Here is a 20,725-nt window from a genome sequence, read left to right on the forward strand (position 1 = left end):
AGCAAGGGACACCCGGCGACGGTCATCGGGACGCGCCCTGTGACCCCTCCCCAGGCGTGCACGCTCCTCACCTTCCCCCACGTGTACGGACGCCCTCACGGTGACATTCTCGCCACGGATGGAGCTATTCACCTGCCAAGGGGACGGGCCTGGTGACTTCAGGGAGGATGTGTCTTTGCCCCTCCGGGGTCACACTCACACTGTCCCCCCAAGCCCCCAGTCGCCTGCCCTGTGGCCGTGCAGTCCGAGGCAGAGAAGAAGCCTTCGTCGCTCGAGTATAATTCGCTTTTTAATGAGAACAACGTGTGTAAATGACAGAATGCCACCGCCGTGCGCCCATCAAATTCCTTCTGCCCAAGGAAGGGCGGGGGGGAGGACGAAGGGGCGCCCGCGAGCCGGCAGCCCCCGGCCCCCTCAGGCCCGCGGACGATGGGGTCACCGATGGCGGCCTGCACACGCCTCCTGAACGGTAAGCAGAGATGGAAAAGCACAGCAGCAATAATACTGGGTCAAGTCCTTCCTCGCGTAAAACATCTGAACTAATTCATCAAAGGTATCAAAAATATACCCTGTAAACCAATACATCATGTACACCTGCCTTTCCTTCCCACCGCCGCGGCAACCATGTGTGAGAACAAACGGTCCGGTCCCTCCGAGCCTCCGCTCGCCCCAGACCCCACCTGGCCCTCTCGCCCGCCCATCTGGCCTCACTGGGTCGGCGGCAGTCTCGCTGACCGGGAACGAGAGAGCCGGGGGCTGGACAGCGCCTGTGTCCGTCTGTCCAGAGCGATAAGCGGAATGGGGACGGAGGGAGGGTGCTGCTAGCTCAGTTTAGACTTTGGTTCCAAATGCGTTAAGGGGGGAGGCAGTGGCATGGGAGGTGCGTGGTCATCCTGCTTTGGGTCCCTGGCCGCCCCGGCTGCGTGCGTGTGGCCGCCACACGCCGCCGCGCCCCCTCCCTGGCCCCTCCCCTCCCGAGCACCAGGTGAACATCCCCTGAGTAAGGTCACTGCACAGGGCCAGCCCGGGGCGGGAGTCGTAGTTAAGGCTTTAGACAGGCAAGGATGCCGGCTCTGGACGGACGGACGGACAGGCGCGCAGGCAGACTCAGGGGCTCCTTCCTCGGTGGGGGGGGGGGGGGGGGGGGGGGTCGGCAGCGGCCCCCTCCTTGCCCGGCTGCTCTGGTCGCTGGCTGGGCCCCGGCACCGCCCCCCAGCCCGTTCTGACGGTCACTCGCTGTCGGAGAGTGTCTCGTACTGTGAGCAGAGCAGCGGCTTGGGCTCCTCGTCCCAGGCGTGGTGGGGACCGGCAAGGGGCCCGCTGCCCGCGGGGAGGCCAGGCGGGGGTGGGGAGGCCATGACACCCGCCTGCAGCCGCATGATCAGGGGGTTGTAGGGAAACGGTGTGGAACCTGCCGGAAAGACCAGGAGAGACGACCGGGAGGCCCCCTGTGAGCTGGGCACTGCCCGTGGGCCCACCTGCCGACCACGCTGGGGACTGGGCCTCGGCCTCCCACATCTGGCCACTGTCCCGGCGTGACTCCCGCGAGTGGCTCAAAGCTGCCCACCTCTCCCCACCGACACCACTTCCCCCCCACCGTGCCCGGGGCCAGCTGTCGCTGGGACGGGGAGGGGCCTCCTTGCTGTTCCCGTGCCCTCGCCCCTCGGGTCTGTTCTCTTGCAGGCGCTTTCCACCTAGAACCTTCCAGGGGCTCCTTGTGCCCGTGAAGAAAACCCAGCTTCCCGCAACCTGCCAAGCCCATGGGATCGGCCTTCTCCACTCACTCCCCGAACCCTCCCTCCTCTCTGGTCAGGGCCAGAGGCCAGACCACGCACTCTGCACACAGTAGGTGCTCAGGCTGCTGGCCAGGCCCAGTGCAGGTGCTCCCCCCGACCCCACCCAGGTGACCTGCGCACTGTGCTGGGGGCAGCGACAGGCCCGCCCAAGCACCGCGCCCTGCCGCCCACCTGCGGACGAGGGCCGGTCCTCCCACACGCGGTTGGTGAGTGGGGTCCGGCGGTTGCAGTCCCCCTCCGAGTGCACCGAGGAGACGGAGGGCGGCCGGTCCCCGGACGCCAGGCCCGGGGCCGGGGACTTGGCTTTGCGGCTGCTGGGTCTGCCAGAGACTTTGGCCTTCCCGCCACCACCTGCAGGAGAACACACGGGAAGGGGCCACGTTGGACTGTGCAGACGACACTCACAGGGCGGGGGACAGAAGGGGGGGGGGGGTTGGGCGGGGGTGGGGGTGGGGCCGGGGCGGGGGTGGGTGAGGCCCTGGACGCCTGCCTCCCAGGCCCCCACAGAGGAGAGAACAGCAGCTCGGCCCTGCTGAGAAGCCAAGGTCGACCAGATGGACAGACCCAGAACCGACTAGGGAAGTGAGCTGAACTACTTTCAAAGCCCCCTCGGGCCGCCCTGAGGCCCACCCACCCACCCAGGGGCTGATACCCCGAACACGAAGCCTCAGGCCTCTGACTTGCCCCTGACCATTGCCCCAGGGCCGTACCAGGGCCGGGAAGGCTGTAGACCTTCCACAGAGAAGCCAGGACCCCAGAGGCCAGGCCTGGGCCCCCATTAAATCCAGAATCTTCCTGGGACCAGACTGTCCAGGTCAGACAAACGGGCCTGAGGTCTCCTTGCACAGTCCTCGTTCAGATATGCAGAGTGTTGCTCAGGGACATGGGGCAGATGGGGCGCTGGCCCCTGTGCTCTCCTTGACTCATCTGAGTTTGGGGCTGGCACACAGACACCGGTCTCCTCCCCCTCAGGTCCCAGGCCAGCCAGGGACACACACGGTGGCCCCAGCAGATGCGGAGCCAATGGGCCTGGCTGCCAAGAGCCCAGGGGTCCCCTTGACCCACACAGAGGCGGGTCCTCGCTCTAGCCTGATCTCCCCAGGAGACGCAAAGCTGGGCCCGGACGTGGGCCTCCCGGGGACCCGTGTCCAGCAGGGGAACAAGGCAGGGCAGGGCTCGGACAGCAGGGCGTGTTTTTAGAAAAGCAGCAGCTCCTTCGGTCCCAGTGGGCAAGGGGGGTGGGGGGGCTGGGGCTGTGCCCACCCAGCCTGGGATTAGCCGACTCCAGAACCACATCAAACACACAACAAAAATACAGTCACAAGCTCCAAAGCTGGATGGGGTTGGTCAGAGGAACGCGGAGGCGCGAGATTAATGACACCGGGAGGGGGACGGACGGGGCGGGTGGGGCTGGAGGACCGAGGCGGGGGAGGCCTGCAGACCTGGCGAGGTGAGTGTGTGTTCGCTCCGTCCGTCAGCAGCGGTTATGGGCATAGCAGCGGGCAGGCTGGCACTGGCATTCAGAGGGTTAAAAGCATTGGCGCTGAGCGGGGGCTCCTCCCACTGATCATATTTACCCATGAGCGCCTTTCTAATAATGGCCTCCAGCCCCATGTTGGTGCTGGCATGTTCCTGCACCGCCTGGCTTCTGCAGGTCATAAGGCCTGGGAGAGAGACACACACACACAGGGGCCAGGAGGGGCCAGGGGGACAACGGAGAGAGGGGGAGAGAAGCGGAGAGAGGGAGAGAGGGAGGAGAAGAGAGAATACACAGTGAGCACATTTCGCCAAAGCAACACGTTTATTGCCCTATCCCCCCCCTTATTTTCCTGCAGTGGTGATCGGGGGCAGGCGGCTCCCTCGGACTTGGGGCCCGGGGGTGGGGGGGTTGGGAGGCGAGATGACCCCCCCCCCCCCAGTTTCTCCTACCCTGTCCTCTGGGAAATCGGAAGCCCCTTCTTCTGCCCCCCGAATCCCAGCTGGGCCTGCATCTTTTTAAAAATTCCAAGTGGCTTGGGAGTGTGTGTGTGTGTGTGTGTGCGTGTGTGTGTGTGTTTACTGCCAACAGAAATCGGAGGGACGCCCCATCTGGAGACACACAGCTGGGAAACCAGGGCAAGCCAGAGCCTGGTCCTGGGTGTGAGGGGTCTGCTCGGGGTGCCCGGGGCCGGCAGGGGCTGAGGAAGAGACTCTAGCAGGGAAGGTGACCCCCGCGAGGCCTGGGACCCTCAGCCCCCCACCGCCCGCCCTCCCCTCTCCCCACACTGGGCCTAGCTCTCCACCCTCCCCACCCCTCCCTGCCTGGGAGCCACGAGGAGAGAGAGGTGCAGAGACGGACGGTGAGGTGGGGAGGCAGCCATGCAGTTACGTGCGTGCGGGGGACAGGGCAGAGCTGGAGACAAATGCACGACCGCCCCCAGCCCGGCCACCTGCTCACAAAGCGGTCGAATCAACAGACCGGTCCCACACAGGCCCCTGCAGATGCCCACCGCTCGGCCACGTGAATTAAGTAAGCCTGTTTTCATCCACCAGGTATCCTGCCCCTTTCTCATCTTTCTTGTGAATCATTCCAGGGCCTTTCACAAGCCGGGGGCTTGTGTCTCTTCCTCAGCATCTCTGTTAAGCCAGCAAAGCTCAAGCCCCCTCCGCCTGCCGGCCTTGGGCACTGTCTGCATGGATTTCAAAACTTCCACTCTGGTGAACCGTGTGAATACCAAGTGGCCAGGGGACGAGTCTTTCCGACCCCCAGCTCATCAGCCAACTTCCCTGATGGCTTCTGTGAGGCTGGGAGGGACACAGAGGCTTTTAAAAATGTCTGAGGCGCCTGGGCGGCTCGGTCGGTTCAGCGTCCGACTCCGGCTCAGGTCATGATCTCGCGGTTCGTGGGTTCGAGCCCCGCGTCGGGCTCTGTGCGGACAGCTCAGAGCCTGGAGCCTGCTTCAGATTCTGTGTCTCCCTCTCTCTCTCTCTCTCTCTGTCCTTCCCTCACTTGGGTTCTCTCCTCTTTCTCTCTCTCTCAAAAGTAAATAAACATTAACAATTGTTTTTAAATAAAAATCACACTTCTGCGTAGCAACTGTTTGCTCCCTACATTTTCTTTTTCTTTTCTTCCTTTTTGCTTCAAACTTGTTCACAGCCAGGGACACCCTCTCCACCTTTTTAGCTGCGTCTTGGCCACATTTTCCTCAGCACTTCAAAAAAAAAAAAAAAAAAAAAAAAGGGGTGGAAAAAAAGCCACGTTCTCTAAGAAAGAGCAGGATTTCCAGCAGGGGTGAGCAATCACAGATGTTCCCGAGCCTTCCACCCAGGGCCACGGGTCCCGGATCTGATGGTGCCAGGCAGACAGGAAGCCTGACCATCTCCAGTTACCAAGGCAAAGTCTGATGCAGGGGCTGAGCAGCAGAGACCGGGGTCTGGGGAAATTTTTGTGTGTGGACTAACTGCTTAAAAAAAAAAAGCCGAATCGAATTTACGTGGAAGTCTTAGCTTTGCTGCACCACTGCATGGATTTCTGCATGTACGTACACGCCTACGCGTCTAGTGCCTGTGTCACGATTTGGAATGTTCCGGAAACATTCATTTCTAACCATATCATTGGTTCGACCGAACCGTCTCCTGCCTGTTGTCCGAGGCTCAGCGAAGCCCCCTGTGTCTAGTCTCTGGGTAGACGGGCGAGCCCCCCACTTGGAGGCCCTGATGACCACCAGTGAGGATAAAATGCTGGTCTTTCGCTCACCACGTTCCCAGGGTTCGAGGCCCCCGATGGCCCCAGGGAAGGTCCCCCCATCTCCCCTCTGCTCCTCTGGCCTCAGGCTCCCACAGAGCCCAGAGGCCACAGCCCTGCACACCCCCCCGGCACCTCCAACCCCCCTAGACAGGGTCCTGCCTGTGGAGGCGCCAGTCCCCAGTGGGCTCTGGGCTCAGTCTCCTCTCACCAGGCTTTCGAAGCCGATTCCACAGAGCCCCGCCACGAAGCAGTGGAAACACACACTGCAGCCCCCACCAGGGGCTGGGGATCCGACCCCGGGGGCCCCCCAGCCACAAACCATCAAAGCGGGCTGGAGTTTCAAACACGCGTGTGAGTTTTCACCCATCTCTGTCACCCGTCTTCATTGTTCCCTCAGCTCCCCGGGGGGTTCGAATTTCTGAGTGAAGCCGATGCTCTCTCTCTGAGAACGCTCAGGCGGACCCTGAGCAAGCCTGGGCACACCGAGCGCACACCCACTCCCCGTCACACTCCAGTCTCCCCCCACCCCCCCCCCGAGGCCCCGGCAGGGACTGGTGCTTCCACGCGGCTGTGCGCCCCTAATCCTGAAATCAACACACCAGGGGGCCTTGCGGTGTAACTCCAGTGTCGACTCCCTGCAAAGCCTCGCCTTCCGTGTGAGCCTGTATCCCCACCGCCGGTTTGCGGAGTCCAGAGGGAGGGACACAGCTGAACTCAGAGAGGCCCTCTGTCACCGCGACTGTGGCTGGGGCGAGGGCCCCAGCGGCCTCCGAGGCTGCGCCCGCTCCCCGAGTCTCCTTCCAGGTCCCGCACGCCCAGCCTAACCTCCCCAGCACGCAGCCATGACGGGGGGTGGCGGAGAGAGCAGGGAGGGGGCCGGTGGCCGTGTAGCCCGGGCCGGACGCTTACCTGCTCCGGTGATGGCGGGCATGTTGAAGATCTCCGTCCCGGGCTGGCCGATATCTGGAGAGGCAGGCGACAAGATGGGTAAGCCCTGCGGGCCTACGGGTCCGAGGAACGCCCCCGCCCCCGCACGGTCCCCTGTCTCGTGCAGGCAAGGCGCACTCTGTGGGAGCTTGTTCAATGTACACAGAGTCAGCAGGTCTGGAGGCTGCAATTCTAACCAGCATGTGCTAAGGGGCGGAGGCTAAGTTAGGATTCACTTCCGGTAACCGCGTAAGTGGGGAGGAAAAAATCACAAACACGATGAGTGCTGTGAACAGGGGACACACAGGGCCCTTGGGTGGGTAAGACCCCAATCCCTGGTTCCCAGTAGGGGCTCCGCACAGACCCGCCCATCTGAGTATTCGCCGAATGCCGGCCGTCCCCAGGCACTGTTCTGTCCCGGCGGGCACCCGAGGCAGAGACGGAGACCGCCGGGCTCCCTGAATGCGCGGGGAAGGGCCAGTGGGGGAGCCGGGCAAGTACCCCGTGGGTTTCTAGCACCGTGCTGGCTCCCAGCCCCACGGGGGCCCCTGGTTCCCAGGGCAGTGGGCTCGCCGCTTACTGTATTCTGGCTCGTTCCGGTTGTGGGTGTTCAGCTTCTTGTTGATCTCCTGCTTCTTCGATTTGACCATGGCGGAGTTGCTCTCGGTCAGTTTGCTGAAGAAGGCCGGCGGCTGGCTGCTGTTGCCTGGAGATTTAGAGCCCATTCTGCTGCGAGGATCAGAGAACCTAGGTCAGTTTGTTCAGTGTGGAGCTTGCATACCTTTGACGATGGGGCGCTTACTACCTGACCTGCCTTAGAAATTCAGAACCGAGCCTCTCCTACCCCGTACCTACATCTTTGATCTCTTAGGGACCACGACTCCTGGAATCTTCTCTGTAGTTCACCTATTCCTGGGCTCAGGGTGTCTCTGGAGAGCCCCAGCTGCTCTGGTGGGCCATCCCTGACTACCTGCAACAGCCCCTGAAAAAACTAGACATGTGCTCAGACCGCATCCTTCCCAAGACCCAGGGACCTGGCTTTCTTCTCTGTCTCCACGCCCCCCCGATTGGTGCAGCACATTTAGCTCATGGTTTCTCAGGTCCACTAGCAGCCGGGGCCTGGCCTGAGCCAGGAGGTGCAGTCCAAGCACAGGAAGCTGCCGTGGACGCCCCTCCAGCCGTTAACCCCTGCTCTGCGGGTCTGAGGTCTCTCAGCCGCACACAAAGGCCCAGTGGAGCCCCAAGTGCACCGCGGTGGGCCAAAGCCACGAGTGGGCCAGAGGCTGAGTCATGAGCATCCCGGGGGCGGAGTGGGGTGCCACGGAGGTACCTGGGCTCTGCCTGGTCCCCGTCCCGGTACAGCAGTGGGTACATGGCGCTTCGGGGATGCCCAGGCTCTGCCATGCCCTCGGGTGGGGACACGGGCTCGATGGCATCCTCACTGCTGCCCAGGGCGGACGTCTTGCTGGGCTCTGGAGACCTGAGCAGAGAGAGGGTCTGTGGTCCGAGTTCGGCGCTCTCTCCCCCGCAGTGACGTGGGGGACGTGTCCCTCTCCCGCCCCCTCCCAGCTCTGCCCTCCCCTGAGTCTTTCTGCACGGGCTGGAGAGCCACTGTGTCGGGCGCTGCGGGCCACTTGTGGGCTCTGCTGTGTTTCTTCTTTTACAACCTCTTAAAAATGTAAAACCACCTGTAGCTCGTGGGTTATGGGCTAGATTTGGCCCACGGGCGGTAGTCAGTTGACCCCTGCTGCAGCACACGCCCGGTGCCCCACTGTCCCCCAGAGATGTCCTTCCCGCCCTTGTGGCTCGCTCATGTGGTGCCCCCGTTCGAGTGGCTCCCTTCGTCCTAGAGCCGGGGGCCGCCCCCTCCTCTCCAAGCCCTAGTGCTCCCGGGGGAACCAGAAGCGAGCACGTGTGCCTGCAGGGAGGCTGTGCTCGCCACCCTCGGCTCTGGTTCAAATCCCGGCTCTGCCACTCACTGGCTGTGTCCCCGGAGATGAAGGAATTCGCTTCTCCGTACCTCAGTTCTTTCACCGGTGACATGGGGACAATACCGCCTATGCTTCCTGGGGTTGTGGTGAGCATCCCGGTTAACACATGGCGGCTGGAGCCCACAGAGCGTGACGGACGCGTCAGCTATTATCTGTCAGCACCGTGGCCTTGAGCAAACCGCCCGCCGTCTCCCTGAGCCTCAGTTTCTCATCCGCGCAAGGACACCAGGCGGGCCTCGCACTTGGCCGAGCTCAGCCCTCCTACAGCAGGCACCTGCCTGACAGAGGTGCCCCAGGACCTAAACCGCAAGGGTCACCCGCCCCCGACGCTCACCTCTTGCCCCCTTCACTGTGGGGCGAGCCGCGAGCCGGGGCGCCATGGTCCGGGGGCGGGAGGTAGAGGTCACTGGGGGGGCGACGCAGGTCCAGGACCGGGCAGCTGGCTCCAGGGAAGGAGTAGAGGGGGGCCGGGAGGGGTGCGTTCAGCTGCTGTGGGTGGTGCCGCGTGTAATCCTGTGTGATGACCTCCTGCGGGCCGAAGGTAGGGGAGGGGTGCAGGGGTCAGGCAGCAGCCATCCCTCCGGAACCTTCTGGGCGTGCAAAGGCCAGGCTGCGCTTTGGGGACACAGCCCGGCTCGGTTCCCGGCTCCCTGGGTGTTTCGGGCCCGCCCACGGCAGCCTCAGCGTCCCCCTGTGCACGGGATGGGGGGCTCCGTGTCAAAGTGGTGGGCCCTACAAGGGTCAGGTTCCAATGGCCAGCAGGCGGGAGACGCGGATCACGGGCTCACACACCAGAGGCTCCCCAGCTGGGTGAGGGGGTGGCTTCCGCATCTGAGTCTGAGAGTCTGGAATCCCTGGCCGGCCTGCCCACGCCAGCCCTACCTCCCTGGTCCGGTCCGCCAGGACTCGGTTTACCCACCAGACAGAGAGGCTGCGTGTGACCCTCCCCCTCCCCCGGGACCTCACCCCCACCCAGGGCCGGAGACAGAGAAGGGGTAGTTACGCTGATGTGCTGTGCCAGGGTGACCACCCTCTGGTGACCTTTGACCCCGGGGGTGGTCTGGAGCAGTGGGCTGGACGAGGGCTGGCTCTCGGGCAGCGGCCGCAGGTGTGGGAGGTGCGCGGCCTCACCGCTGAGCTTTCCGGGGCCTGCGGGCGGAGCAGAGCTGGTCAGGCTGGGGGGCGGGGGGGGGAGGGGAGGGACCCGAGGCGTGAGCCTGGCTGAGGGCGCGGTCCCCGCATCCCGACTCTGCCCTCTGAGCGTGGGGCTGGGCCAATTCCTCGGCCGCAGGGGGCCTTGGTTTTCCCGCCTGTGTGATGGGACAACGGCCGCCCCTGTCTCGCAGGGCTGTGGCGAGGGGGGTGCCGGGGTGAGGCGGAGCGCTACCTGGCTGCTTGTGCCGCAGGTCCCCCTCCAGGTGGCTCTTGTCGAGCTCCTCGAGGTGCTTGGGGAGCCCCTTGTCATGGGTCAGGCTGGGCGAGCTCACGGGGCTGACGGGCTCCACCCCGTCGGGGCTGTAGCTGCCACCGTGGTAACCTGCCGTGGGCGAGGCCCCGGGTCATGTCTGTGCCAGGACCTGGGGCCAGGGCCACCCCGCCCGGACCGCCCCCCCGCCCGCTGGCTGGGGACCCCAGATCAGACGGGGGCCGCGGGCGGATGGATAGAGGAAGGGAGCCAGACCAGGGGCTGCCGGCTGGCTGGGGCGGGGGACGCATCGAGAAATGGGGGAGATGGGGCGGTGGGGTGAGAGAGAGAGGCCGTTGGAGGAAGAACGCAGACGGACACACAGGGAGACAGGCCGAGAGACGGACGATGACCTAGGGACAGGGGGAAACACAGACCCGGATGGTGGGGGCCGTGGGGAAGACGAGTCTCCAGGGAAGGCAGTGCAGGAGTGAGATCAGCGGGGGGCAGGGGCCAGGGAGGGACACTCGGGTCCCAGGACCCGGTCTGGGCCACAGTCCCTGCAGCCCCCCGGGCCAACAAAGAGAAGGGGCCAGAGGTGGGAGACGGGGCCCGGGACTATTCTTTTCCCAGGGGCTGCAGGGTGGAGGTCAGCAAGGACATGTGGGGCCGGGGCATCCCCGAGAGCCCCTCACGGCCCTGGCAGAGTGCAGGGGTCATTTCCTCCTGGAGAGCAGTGCGCTCCCCTGCCCTCCCAAACAGTCTGCCTCGCGGGCGTCCTCCAAAGCTGACTCACCCACGCGGCAGCCGGCGGCAGCCCGAGCCCCTCTGCAGCCCCACTCCCTCTGCTCCCCAAACACAGGCGCAAAGGTTGGGACATGGGAGGCGCAGTTGAAGTCAAAATCACAGATCCATTCATTAAAGGAAAAAAAGCGAAAATCCAAAAAAAAAAAAAAATATATATATATATCATGATAAAACAATGTGAAATGGTGAGGCGCCCCCAAATCAGAGGGGGTGGGCGGCAGCTTGAGGAATAGTCATCATAGCGTGCAATCGACGAGGACGCGTTTAAAAACAAAATACCAAAACCAACGTAAAATGGGGGGAAAAAAATAAAAAGCAGAGATCTGAAAATATCTTTAGGCCACAAGACGGGGTGGGCGGGCGGCGGGTCCGGAAGTCTTACCATCGCGAGGGGAGTCGTTGGCCAGCGAACCTCCTTCTCGCGGCCCTTTATCGTGAGCAATTTGACGCATGATTATCGCGTCTATGAAGGTGGCCGCTGTCAGGGTGGTCTTACCCAGAGAACGGAGCTCCAATTCCTGGATGGAAAAGGGTTTACTTTGAGTCTTTTCCCGGTGCGGGTCCGCGGCCGAGGCGGGCGGCGCAGGCTGGTCCGGGCTGGCGTGGTGGGGTGCGAGGCTCTTTGCTGGGGTGCGGGCGATGGCCGTGTGGCTGGAGCCGGGGGGCGCCAGGGGCCGCGGCTCGGAGCCTTTGCTGGGGGAGGAGGCGGGCTCCAGCCCAGAGCGGGCTGGGGGCTTGGCAAGGAAGGCGTGGCCAGCGTCCGCACGGGGCCGCTCGGGCCGGGCGACCCTTGGGGCCTCCTTGGGCAGCAAGACAGGCTCCATGAGGGTGGGGTAGACCCCGTCCAGGGTGCCACCCAGAGGACAGTGGGTGGTGGGTGGGAATGTGGCGGCCGGGCGGACAGGCGAGGAGGCAGAGGTGGACCTGGGGGAGGAGAGAAGGCGGTCAGGGGGCTGGAGCAGTGCCCCCACTAGGGGCCCAGGAGGCCGAGGCGGGGCCACTCCCTCACTCCAGCACCCTGATGAGTCCCCACTGCTCGTAGAATGAACCCGCCCTCCCGACATGGCCTTACCCACCCCACATGCCTTCACTCACTCGCTCACTCACGTATTCATTCATTCAGTCCGTCGTTCCAAGACTTCTTACTAAACACCTAGTACGTTGTCAGGCACTGTTCTAGACACTGTTCTAGACCTTGAAGGATACGGCAGCGAATGAACCAGACAAAATCGCCTTACGTTCCGGTTGAGCAGGCTATATACAAGTTAACAGAGAAGTTACCCACGCTCAGAGCCTGGGAACCGGTCAACGACAAGTCAGGGTGACGGAGAATGGGGGGAGACTCTCGAGCTGGCAGGTGGGCGAGGGTCTGCTGGGGGCGCTCGAGGAAATGCACGCAACACAGCTACGTGAGGAGTTGGAAAAACAGGGGCAAAGGCCCTGAGGGGAGGCGGTGCGGGCGGTTAGAGAACCGTGGGAGAACAGCAAGGCTCTCCGGAACTCCGCCCCGGCCCTCCTCCTCTTGAGGGTCACTTGCCTCTTCCTCCAAGCAGCCTTCCCCAACTGCTACGGTCTAGGCCGTAAGCCCCAGGGGGGACCGGCTGGGGAGAAGGAATGCACAAATGTACACTCTGATCTTCACGGGGTAAACGTAATTATCCCCACTTTGCAGATGAGGACACTGAGGCTTGGATGCGAACTGGCCTGACTCCAGCCCTGTGGCCTCTCCGTCAAGCCCAGTGATGCCACGAGGCAGTGCCCTGCCCTTTGCTGACCCTCGCTCCAGCTGCCAGAGGGCTCGATGCCCGCACGACAGTTTCTAACTGGCTTGTTGCCAGCGTGCACAAACCACTTTGTGCTGAGCCATGATCTTGCTCTAAGCAGCCAGGTGCTCCCGCTTCGTGTAGCTGCTGAGTAGTTGAGTCAGTGAGGACACAGCCAGTGCTTCTGGGAAACGGGGTTGTCATTTTTCCCAACTGGAACTGTGGTTGGGGGGTGGGTATGACTTAGAACAGCCAAATGGCGGGGGCGGTACTCGTATGAATAGAAGCTTTACCTCGGAAGAAACGCCTGCCTCCAAGCAGGACTCTGGGGAGGGAGGAGTACGGAGCCCCCACCCCCTCGCATCAGGCAGCTCTGCCTGCAGTCCTGGGGGGTGGGTGTCATCAGAGGGGACCTGAACTGGGCCCCCTTATGAGAGTGACTGGACTCGGGGGGGGGGGCACACATGGCCTAAAGAGCCTCTCTCATCTTAAGAGAACCCCTAGGTTTTGTCCAGGCAAGAGGGACACCTCCCCCAAGTCGGGGGAGGACCAGAAGAGTCTCTTCCCACAGCCCCCTCTTACGTGTCTGTCTCCTTTCCACAGACTATCCCTGAACCTGACAACCTACTCACCTACTCATCCACCCCTGCCCACCCAACCTGCCACCCACCCACCCAACTCACCATCTACCATCCATCCATCCACCTGTTCATCCACCTACTCACCCAACTCACCATCTCCCCATCCTTCCACCTACCTACTCATCCATCCATTCACCCAACTCACCATCCACCCACTCACCCAACTCACCATCCATCCATCCATCCATCCATCCACCTACTCATCCACCCACTCACCATCTATCCATCCATCCATCCATCCAGCCAGCCAGCCAGCCACTTGCTCATCTACCCACCCACCCAACTCACCATCTACCCATCCTTCCACCTACCTACTCATCCATCCATTCATCCAACTCACCATCCACCCACTCACCCAACTCACCATCCATCCATCCATCCATCCATCCATCCATCCATCCATCCACCTACTCATCCACCCACTCACCCAACTCACCATCTACCCATTCTTCCACCTACCTACTCATCCATCCATCCATCCATCCACCTACTCACCTATCTCACTCAACCTACATCCATTCAGTTACCCATCCACCCATCTATTCATCCAGCTCCATCCATCCATTCACTCACCTGTCTAACCCAACCACCCTTCCATCCACCCAACTACCCACTCATCTAGCCCAGTCACCATCCACACACCACCCACCCACCTATCCATTTCTCTCTCCACGTGCCCATCCCAACCCAATCACCTATCCATTTCCCTCCCAAATACTCACCCATCTATCACCTTCACCTGCCCTTCCCTCCACCTACCCATGCATCATCCATTCACCCGCCTGTCCATCTGCCGTCCTGCCTCCTATTCATTCACCCACCATCCACCTCCCTGCTCTCCCACCCATCATTCTCCCACCAGTGCACTTGTGCACCCACGGCCTGCCCACCCGGCCCCTCCCTTGTGCCAACCTGGCCCACCTCAGGACTGTGGGCGTGCTGGGCTCCACGGAGGTGAGGATGCCCTTCATGCCCGTGTTGTGCAGCACGCTGGGTCTCTGCTGGATGGTGTCCTGGGCCCGGGGTGACATTGGCGAGTGCTGGTGGGAGTGGGGGGTGGGGCGGCCACTGCCGCTGCCGCCCCCACCCCCTCCGCCGCCGCTGCCGCCGCTGCTCTGCTCCGTACCTGGCAGGGACAGGCTGCGGGGTCAGGGGACAGGTCGCATGGCCCATGAGGACCCCCAGAGGCCGGGGCAGGGACTTCCGCCGCCCTACCAGGTCTCCAGATGGGCGCGTGCTCCACGGTGGTGGTGGTGGACGTGAGGACCGGCTTCTCGCGCTCCCGGTCACGCTCCCGGTCGCGCTCCCGGTCGCGCTCCCGCTCCCTCTCGGACGACGAGGTGGTGGCGGGTTTCGTCAAGTGAGTGGGACCCCCTGGAGACCAGAAGTCCTGTGGTTCAGCCCAGCGCTCAGGGAGGGCCGGGGCCCGTCCTCTGGGGTGGATGGGACAGGGGAGGGGTGTTACCTGGGGGGTGGATGGGACGGGGCAGGGGTGTTACCTGGGGAGAGCGGGGAGCTGCTGAGCCGGCTGCTGAAGTGCTGGGGCGCTGTGGGGAGGTAGGCAAGGCGGTCCATGGCGGCGGCGGCCGGCGTGCCCGGGGTCGGGGGCACCAGCACGGGGAGGTGTGGCACTTGGGACAGGTCGATGATGCCTGCGGGAGGAGGTGGGGCCGGGGGGTTGTGGGCAAAGGGCCGGAGGGACCGGGCGCCCCCTCCTGGTTCTGCACCGGTCCCCTCGGGCCCCTCTTCTGGATGCCAGGCTCTCCCAGTCCCACCTCCTTTGACCTCCAAACCCCAGAGGCGGCCGTGCCCTGTGGTGGGCATCCCCGCGCACTTGGCTGGCCCTTTGCCGTTCTTCCAGCCTCCCACCCGCTCCGGTCAGCTCCCTGTATTCAGTCCCCACTGCCTGAGATACCTAGCGTGACTGCTTTTTCCAAACGAACCCTAACTGGTACTTGGTTGTTGAAAAGAACCTTCCAGAAATGTTTCCAGAGGACGACTTGAACGCGCTCACAAAGCAGCCACAGGCTGTTTGTGAGTCGAGGGAGCCGGAAATTCACAGCCTCGTATTTTGATCTCTCTTGGTCAGGCCAAGGACCCCCATCTACGGAGAGCTCGCATGGGCACACGCTCACCTCCTGCGCACGCTATCTGACACACCCCCACCCCCACGCTCGCGGCCCACACAACCCTCAACCCCACGCCAGGTCTGCGTGCGTTCTCGAGGCTGTTCCACCACCCAGGCCTCTAGGGTGACCGCGCCCCACGGCCTCAGCGAGAACACCCGCGCCCTTCGCGCTCCGGAGCGGGCCGGGCGGACGAGGGACGGGGCCGGCTCTGGGGGCGCGGGATGGTGCCCTCCCCACCCACCTCGAGGGCCGGCGGCATAGTTGAGTGCCAGAGAGGATTCGCGGGGCGAGAGGCCCCTCAGCATGTCAGCCCGCTGGGCCATGGCGGTCGCCGCGTTGTGGTGCATCTGCTGTGAGGTGATGTAGTCGTTGATGATTGTCTGGCGGTTCTCCAGCGCCGCCGTGTCGGGGTAGCCGCGGATGAGGTAAGGCGGGTACAGGTGCGGGTAGGCGGGGTTGGGGGCCAGGTGTCGGGGCAGGTAATAGGCCGCGGCTGCGGGGAGAAGGGGAGCGAGGTCAGGCTGGCTCGCCCGCCCGTCGTTCCGCCCCCGGCCCGCGCACCCGACGGCCTCCCCCAAACACCGTCCGCAACCCGGGACTGAGGGGCTACGCGCAGAAAAACCTCGGCTCCCAAGACGACGTGGGGCACTTTTTATCGATAACGTTCTTTGGATCGAAGTTCCCCTAAAGGGCATCCACAGCGTGACCGCTAAGACCCCCGAGGGATGCATCCTTTTAAACAGATTTTCAGACCACGTCCGTTTGAGAAACACTCAGGCACTGCGGCCTCTTTTGATACGTTTTCAATTTTAAAGGCACTGGTAGGTTCCACAGGAAACCGGGGCTGACAGGGACGAGGTCCCTGGCCCCGCACTGTGGGGGTCTATGGGTCCCAGACAATCACCTGCATCGAGAGGGATCCCGCGGGGTATGGAGGTGGGATCGAAGGCCAGGGGGATGTGGCCGCGGTACAGGTCCACACCGCTCACGCCCCGAAGCAGGTGTTCGTAGGGCGAGATGGGGTGGGGGTGGTGCTCAGGCACGGCGCTGTGGGGGGACTTGGCGATCTCCCGGGGCGTGGACGTCAGCTTCCGGTCCTGGGATGCCTTGCTAGATGAGAGGCTGCCTGTGGGGACAGGCCAAGGGGGTGGCGTTGGGACCTCTGTGCCACCGCTGTCACAGCCCCCAACACGGGGGCCGCCGGGGCCAGCATTTAGGGGAGGCCACTTGAGGGGGGTGGCTCTCGGGGATGCAAGGACCAGACCTCCTCCTTCACCTGTCTCTTTGCCTCCGGTTCCTGTGTTCTTTCATTTACCCCATTTGCTGCTGTGTTTGTGCTCTTTTTTAAAAAACTCATTCATTCATGCTTTCACTTATTTGTTCTTTTGCTCATTTGTTCCTTCCTTTCTTTACTTCAAGCAATTGAAAATATTTATGGAGCCTCTATTACAGGCCAAGCACTGTCGTAAGAAATGCAGCTGGCCCCGTCAACACAACAGGCAGGAAACCACACTGACGCGGCGCACTTAATGCTGGAGAGAAGCGACCCACTAGTCTTCAAGCAAAAATCTCCGCGAGATAAACGCTCCGGGGGACGTTCAAAATGTGACCAGAATAGTGGGGGAGGGTCATAAAAGCCTTCCCAAGAATGCAACATTTGAACGGAGACCCGAAGGACAAAAAGAAGCCACTTAGGTAACATTCTGCATGTGGGGGAGGCTTCAGACAGCGGGGAGAGCAGGTGCAAAGGCCCCGTGCACACTCAGGAACAGAGAGGAGGAAAGCCGCTGGCCCGGCCTGTGGTGGATAAAGGAATGTGGTGACCGTGGCGTGCACAGTGCACCAGGCCAGGTCCTACGGGCTGCTCACGGCCGTGGCTAAAAGGTGGATTTTTTTTTTTTTCCCCTAAATGCAGTGAGGAATCACTAGAAAGATTTAAGCATTAGAGTGGCGTGACGGGATGTGAATGTTTCAAAGGACGGCTCTGGCGGCATCTGGGGTGCAGGATACAGCAGGACAGGAGGGGAGTCGCGGTGGTCTGGGGGTGGCAGGGAGACAAAGAGAAATCGAAGCGTACTTTGGGGGCGGAAGCCACGGGCCCGGCAGGTGGCAAGTACGCGCCGGCCCGAGGGTGCCCCTGGTTTCTAGCCTAAGCTGAGGGTGGGTGGGGAGGCAGTCCCCCGAGGCAGGAGCCCACCCGGTGCCTGCACGCCACCCCCCCCCCACCCCCCACGTACCCTCCTGCAGGCGTGGGGTGGGCTCCCGTGTGGTCACCGGTGAGCCGCGTGGGAGGTGGCCGGCGAAGGGCGCCCCGTGCTCCTCGTAGGCCAGGGGGCTTTGGCGCGGCTTGCCCAGCTCAGGCACGATGACCGGGGCCCCCCGGGTGATGGAGCCCCCCGAGCTGCCGGCTGCCCCCGGCCGGCCCTTCAGGCTCTCTTCGTAGCAGGCGCGCTCCAGCACCCGGGCGTCGGCCATCACGTCCAGCGGGTGCACGGGCGGGAACGTGCGGCCGGGGCTGCCGATGATGGAGCGCACGTCATGCTTTTTGGAGCCGGCGGAGGACGGGCCAGTGTCATACTTGAGCGGGGTGCCCTGGGGAGACAGGGATGTGAGCACCGGCCGCAGGACGCCTCTGAGCCTCAGTTTCTCGGCCACGAAGCAGGAGCGACGGCTCACGCCTCCAGGGGCAGGGGGACGAAGGGCTTTGCTGAGCCTGAGATGAACGCACGGGTCACCGCCCTGTCCGTCCCTGTCCCGGCCCCGGGGCCACCAAGATCACAGGCCAGCCATGCCCGGAGCAAGCGGGGACCCTCCGTTGGCCCCTGGAGCCTCGACACCCCCACTCCTCCCACTGGTCTGGGACCCCCTCCCCCCGCCGGCCCACTCGAGGTCACGCCAGGAAATTCAGCAGCAAAACCCAGTCCCACCGCCTGGTGCCCAAGGCTCAGAGGTCAGGGCTGAGGTCTGTTTGCTCTCCGGCCAGAAGGGGCAGCTGAATAAACAGGGGGTCATGGACCACAGTGCAGGCTGGCCGCCCTGGAGAAGCCCCCACTCTGTTGACACAGCCTTGGGAACCCAGGGTACGGCGGGGGCCGGCGTCTGTAAGCAACAGAACCCTGGGTCTACTCACGAACGTTTTTGTCACTTCCGTAAGAAAGGGAAAGAGATACCCTGCTTCTAACGAGGACACTGTAGAGTCAGACTGGCCTTCCTCTGGGGTCCACGGGCAAGTCTCACCCAGGCCCCTGGCGGTGGCTACCGTCCCCACTGCTTCTCCGGGCATCGGGCACCTTCCCCCCAAGGGAAGCTGGGTCGCCCTCCCGGGATACCCTTCCCAGCCCCGTCTGCCTCACGGCCACGCAGCCCCAGGGACGGTTCCCACCGTCCATCCTCCTTCCGTCCGGCCACCTCTGACCACGGGAAGGGACGGTGGTTTCCACTACCGGCTCCTTGCACAACGGGAGCTGATCGTGCCCTACTGGGCTGGGGCCTCCTGGGCAGCCGGGGCCGCGGGGGTGCAGCAGGCTGGTGGGGGAAACGGGACGCCGAGAAGCAAAGACGTTGCAGTTTAGGAACATCCGGGTTTCACCAACTGCCGTTCACTTGCTGTGTGACCCTGGGCAAGTCACTTCACGTCTCTGAGCCTCCATTTACACACCGATAAAATGAGACGCTCGGAGCGTGGCTGCAGGGGCTAAACTGGGCACGACGCAAGGTGCTCAGGCGGCACCTGGCCCGTAACAAAAACCCAGACAGCAGCAGCCATTTGTTTTCACGGTGAGCTCGGGGACTGTAGCGGGCTGCCTGGGCTCTCTGGGCCTCAGTCCTTCCAGCTGAAGAATGGGGATAATGGCTACAGACCCCACAGGGCGTAAATACAATTCAATGAGGTCCACGGATATAAAGCCCTCAGCACAGAATCCGGAACGCACACGGCAAAGGGTCAGCGGTGAGCAGCTGTGTAATCTCGGGCAAGGTACCCACTGAGGCCGAGCCTCAGTTTCCCCATTTGTAGAGGCCAGGGAAGCGGCTGTCCTGCCCAGCCGGCCCATTACCTGCGTGATGGAGCCCTCCTTGAGCGGCCGCGGGGCCAGGGGCAGCTCGGGCGTGCGCCGCAACTCTTCCCGGGGAATCTCGTGGATGGAGCGGCCGGCCTCCTTCACCGTCGCCACCAGCCCCTCGTGGGCCGGCTTCAGCTTCAGGGGGCCCAGCGCCTCCAGGGGCCGGGCCTTGTAGGCCTCGGCCAGGTCCCGTGGGGGCGGGGGCGGTGGCGGCGTGCCCTCGCGTTTCAGGAGCTTGGCCTCCCGACGGAGGTAGTCTTCCTGGGCCTCCACGTAGGACCGCGGGATCCCTGCCGAGGAGGACAGGGCGCTGGCCCTCGGCTCTGCGCCCCACCATGCCCCGTCCTACCCTGGGGTCTCCGCCCTCCAGTGATTCTGGAGCCAGACGACCTGGCTTCTAGTCCGCGCCCGCCATGTGGCCTTGAGCACATGACCTGACCTCTCTGAGCCTCCGAGCCTCAGTCTCTTCGCATACAGAACAGGACTACTGATCGAAACCCCTCACCGAGTCGCGCACGTTCAGTGAGATACTGCAGACAGAAAGCACGGGATGGGGCCCGTAGCAGGTGGCTGGCCACCGACCAGCCGCGACAATGTGGGTGACGTGATGACGGAAGCTGCCGGTGAGTGCCAGTAAGCGGTAACGCCGGCCTCACACGACAGCACCGAAGCGGCACTTGGTGAGTACCGAGCACGAAACAGAGGCTCAGTAAACCTAGCGAGGGCAGGGCGGCGGCTGGTAATCTGCTTTCCCTCTACGCTTCTAAGGAACAAGCGTCCCTGCTCTCCGTTTCAGCCCGTGCCCATACAGCTCACGTACGGCTCCCCGCCCCCGCCCGTCCGGAGGGAAACCTCTGAGGGCTCGTTAGAGCTGCCCTGAGGGCAGCGGGTGGCCGGCTGGCACCTTGTGTGATGGAGCCTCGGATGTGGTGCTGCTCCTTGAGGTGGTGGGGGCTGTGTCGCTCCGGCGGGATGGCCCGGCCCATGAGACCTGGAGGGGGGCAACCGCGTCAGGGCTACGTGGGTCCCGTGGCCACTTGAAAGCAGTCCCCACGATGATGGTGGGGGCGCTGGCACCGGACCCTCTTGGTGGGGGGTGGGGAGCCCGTCACCGCCTCCAGACCGCCTCCAGACTGACCTCAGCCAACTGCAGCCCCGGGTTTCCTCTCCGGAAAATCTGGCCAACCGTCCCCGCCCTCCCTCCAGGGGGCGCTCTAAGGCACCGAGTTGGGAAGGCCCCCCCACCAGGTCCCGGTGCCCACCTTCAATGCCAGCGGAGGAGATGGCCCTGCTGACGCGGCCCTCCATCATGTCGTAGGTGCGCTTGGGGGCGGCCGTCTCATGCGGGGGTCCGGAGCTGCTCCTGCCGTCCTCCTTGGAGCACTGGGACACAGATATGCCACCTGGAAAGCAGACCGCGCTCGTGGCGGGGGGCTGGCGGCCCACAGGGCCTGGGGATAGGAGACGCGGCCCCGCCA

The 20,725-nt window shown here is 63.4% G+C and overlaps 1 protein-coding gene across 1 annotated transcript in view; it reads right to left on the reverse strand.

Annotated features, from left to right (window-relative positions):
* Positions 1-1,133: 1,133 nt before the first annotated feature.
* The window catches only part of NCOR2 (nuclear receptor corepressor 2), a 210,384-nt gene continuing 190,792 nt past the window's right edge, over positions 1,134-20,725 (reverse strand). The window contains exons 37-55 of the mRNA XM_058691634.1: positions 20,510-20,650; positions 20,152-20,238; positions 19,242-19,537; positions 17,424-17,778; positions 16,091-16,312; positions 15,428-15,679; positions 14,557-14,709; positions 14,273-14,431; positions 13,979-14,183; positions 11,150-11,577; positions 9,829-9,978; positions 9,445-9,590; positions 8,776-8,969; positions 7,781-7,930; positions 7,031-7,179; positions 6,433-6,486; positions 3,239-3,460; positions 1,968-2,147; positions 1,134-1,411 (exon numbers count right to left, since the gene is read on the reverse strand). Coding sequence (XP_058547617.1) covers positions 1,230-1,411; positions 1,968-2,147; positions 3,239-3,460; positions 6,433-6,486; positions 7,031-7,179; positions 7,781-7,930; positions 8,776-8,969; positions 9,445-9,590; positions 9,829-9,978; positions 11,150-11,577; positions 13,979-14,183; positions 14,273-14,431; positions 14,557-14,709; positions 15,428-15,679; positions 16,091-16,312; positions 17,424-17,778; positions 19,242-19,537; positions 20,152-20,238; positions 20,510-20,650 — 3,725 coding nt within the window. The 3' untranslated portion in view covers positions 1,134-1,229. The remainder of the gene's footprint in view (positions 1,412-1,967; positions 2,148-3,238; positions 3,461-6,432; positions 6,487-7,030; positions 7,180-7,780; positions 7,931-8,775; positions 8,970-9,444; positions 9,591-9,828; positions 9,979-11,149; positions 11,578-13,978; positions 14,184-14,272; positions 14,432-14,556; positions 14,710-15,427; positions 15,680-16,090; positions 16,313-17,423; positions 17,779-19,241; positions 19,538-20,151; positions 20,239-20,509; positions 20,651-20,725) is intronic.

Source organism: Neofelis nebulosa, chromosome 11 (genome assembly GCF_028018385.1).
Source record: "Neofelis nebulosa isolate mNeoNeb1 chromosome 11, mNeoNeb1.pri, whole genome shotgun sequence".
NCBI classification, from domain to species: domain Eukaryota; kingdom Metazoa; phylum Chordata; class Mammalia; order Carnivora; family Felidae; genus Neofelis; species Neofelis nebulosa.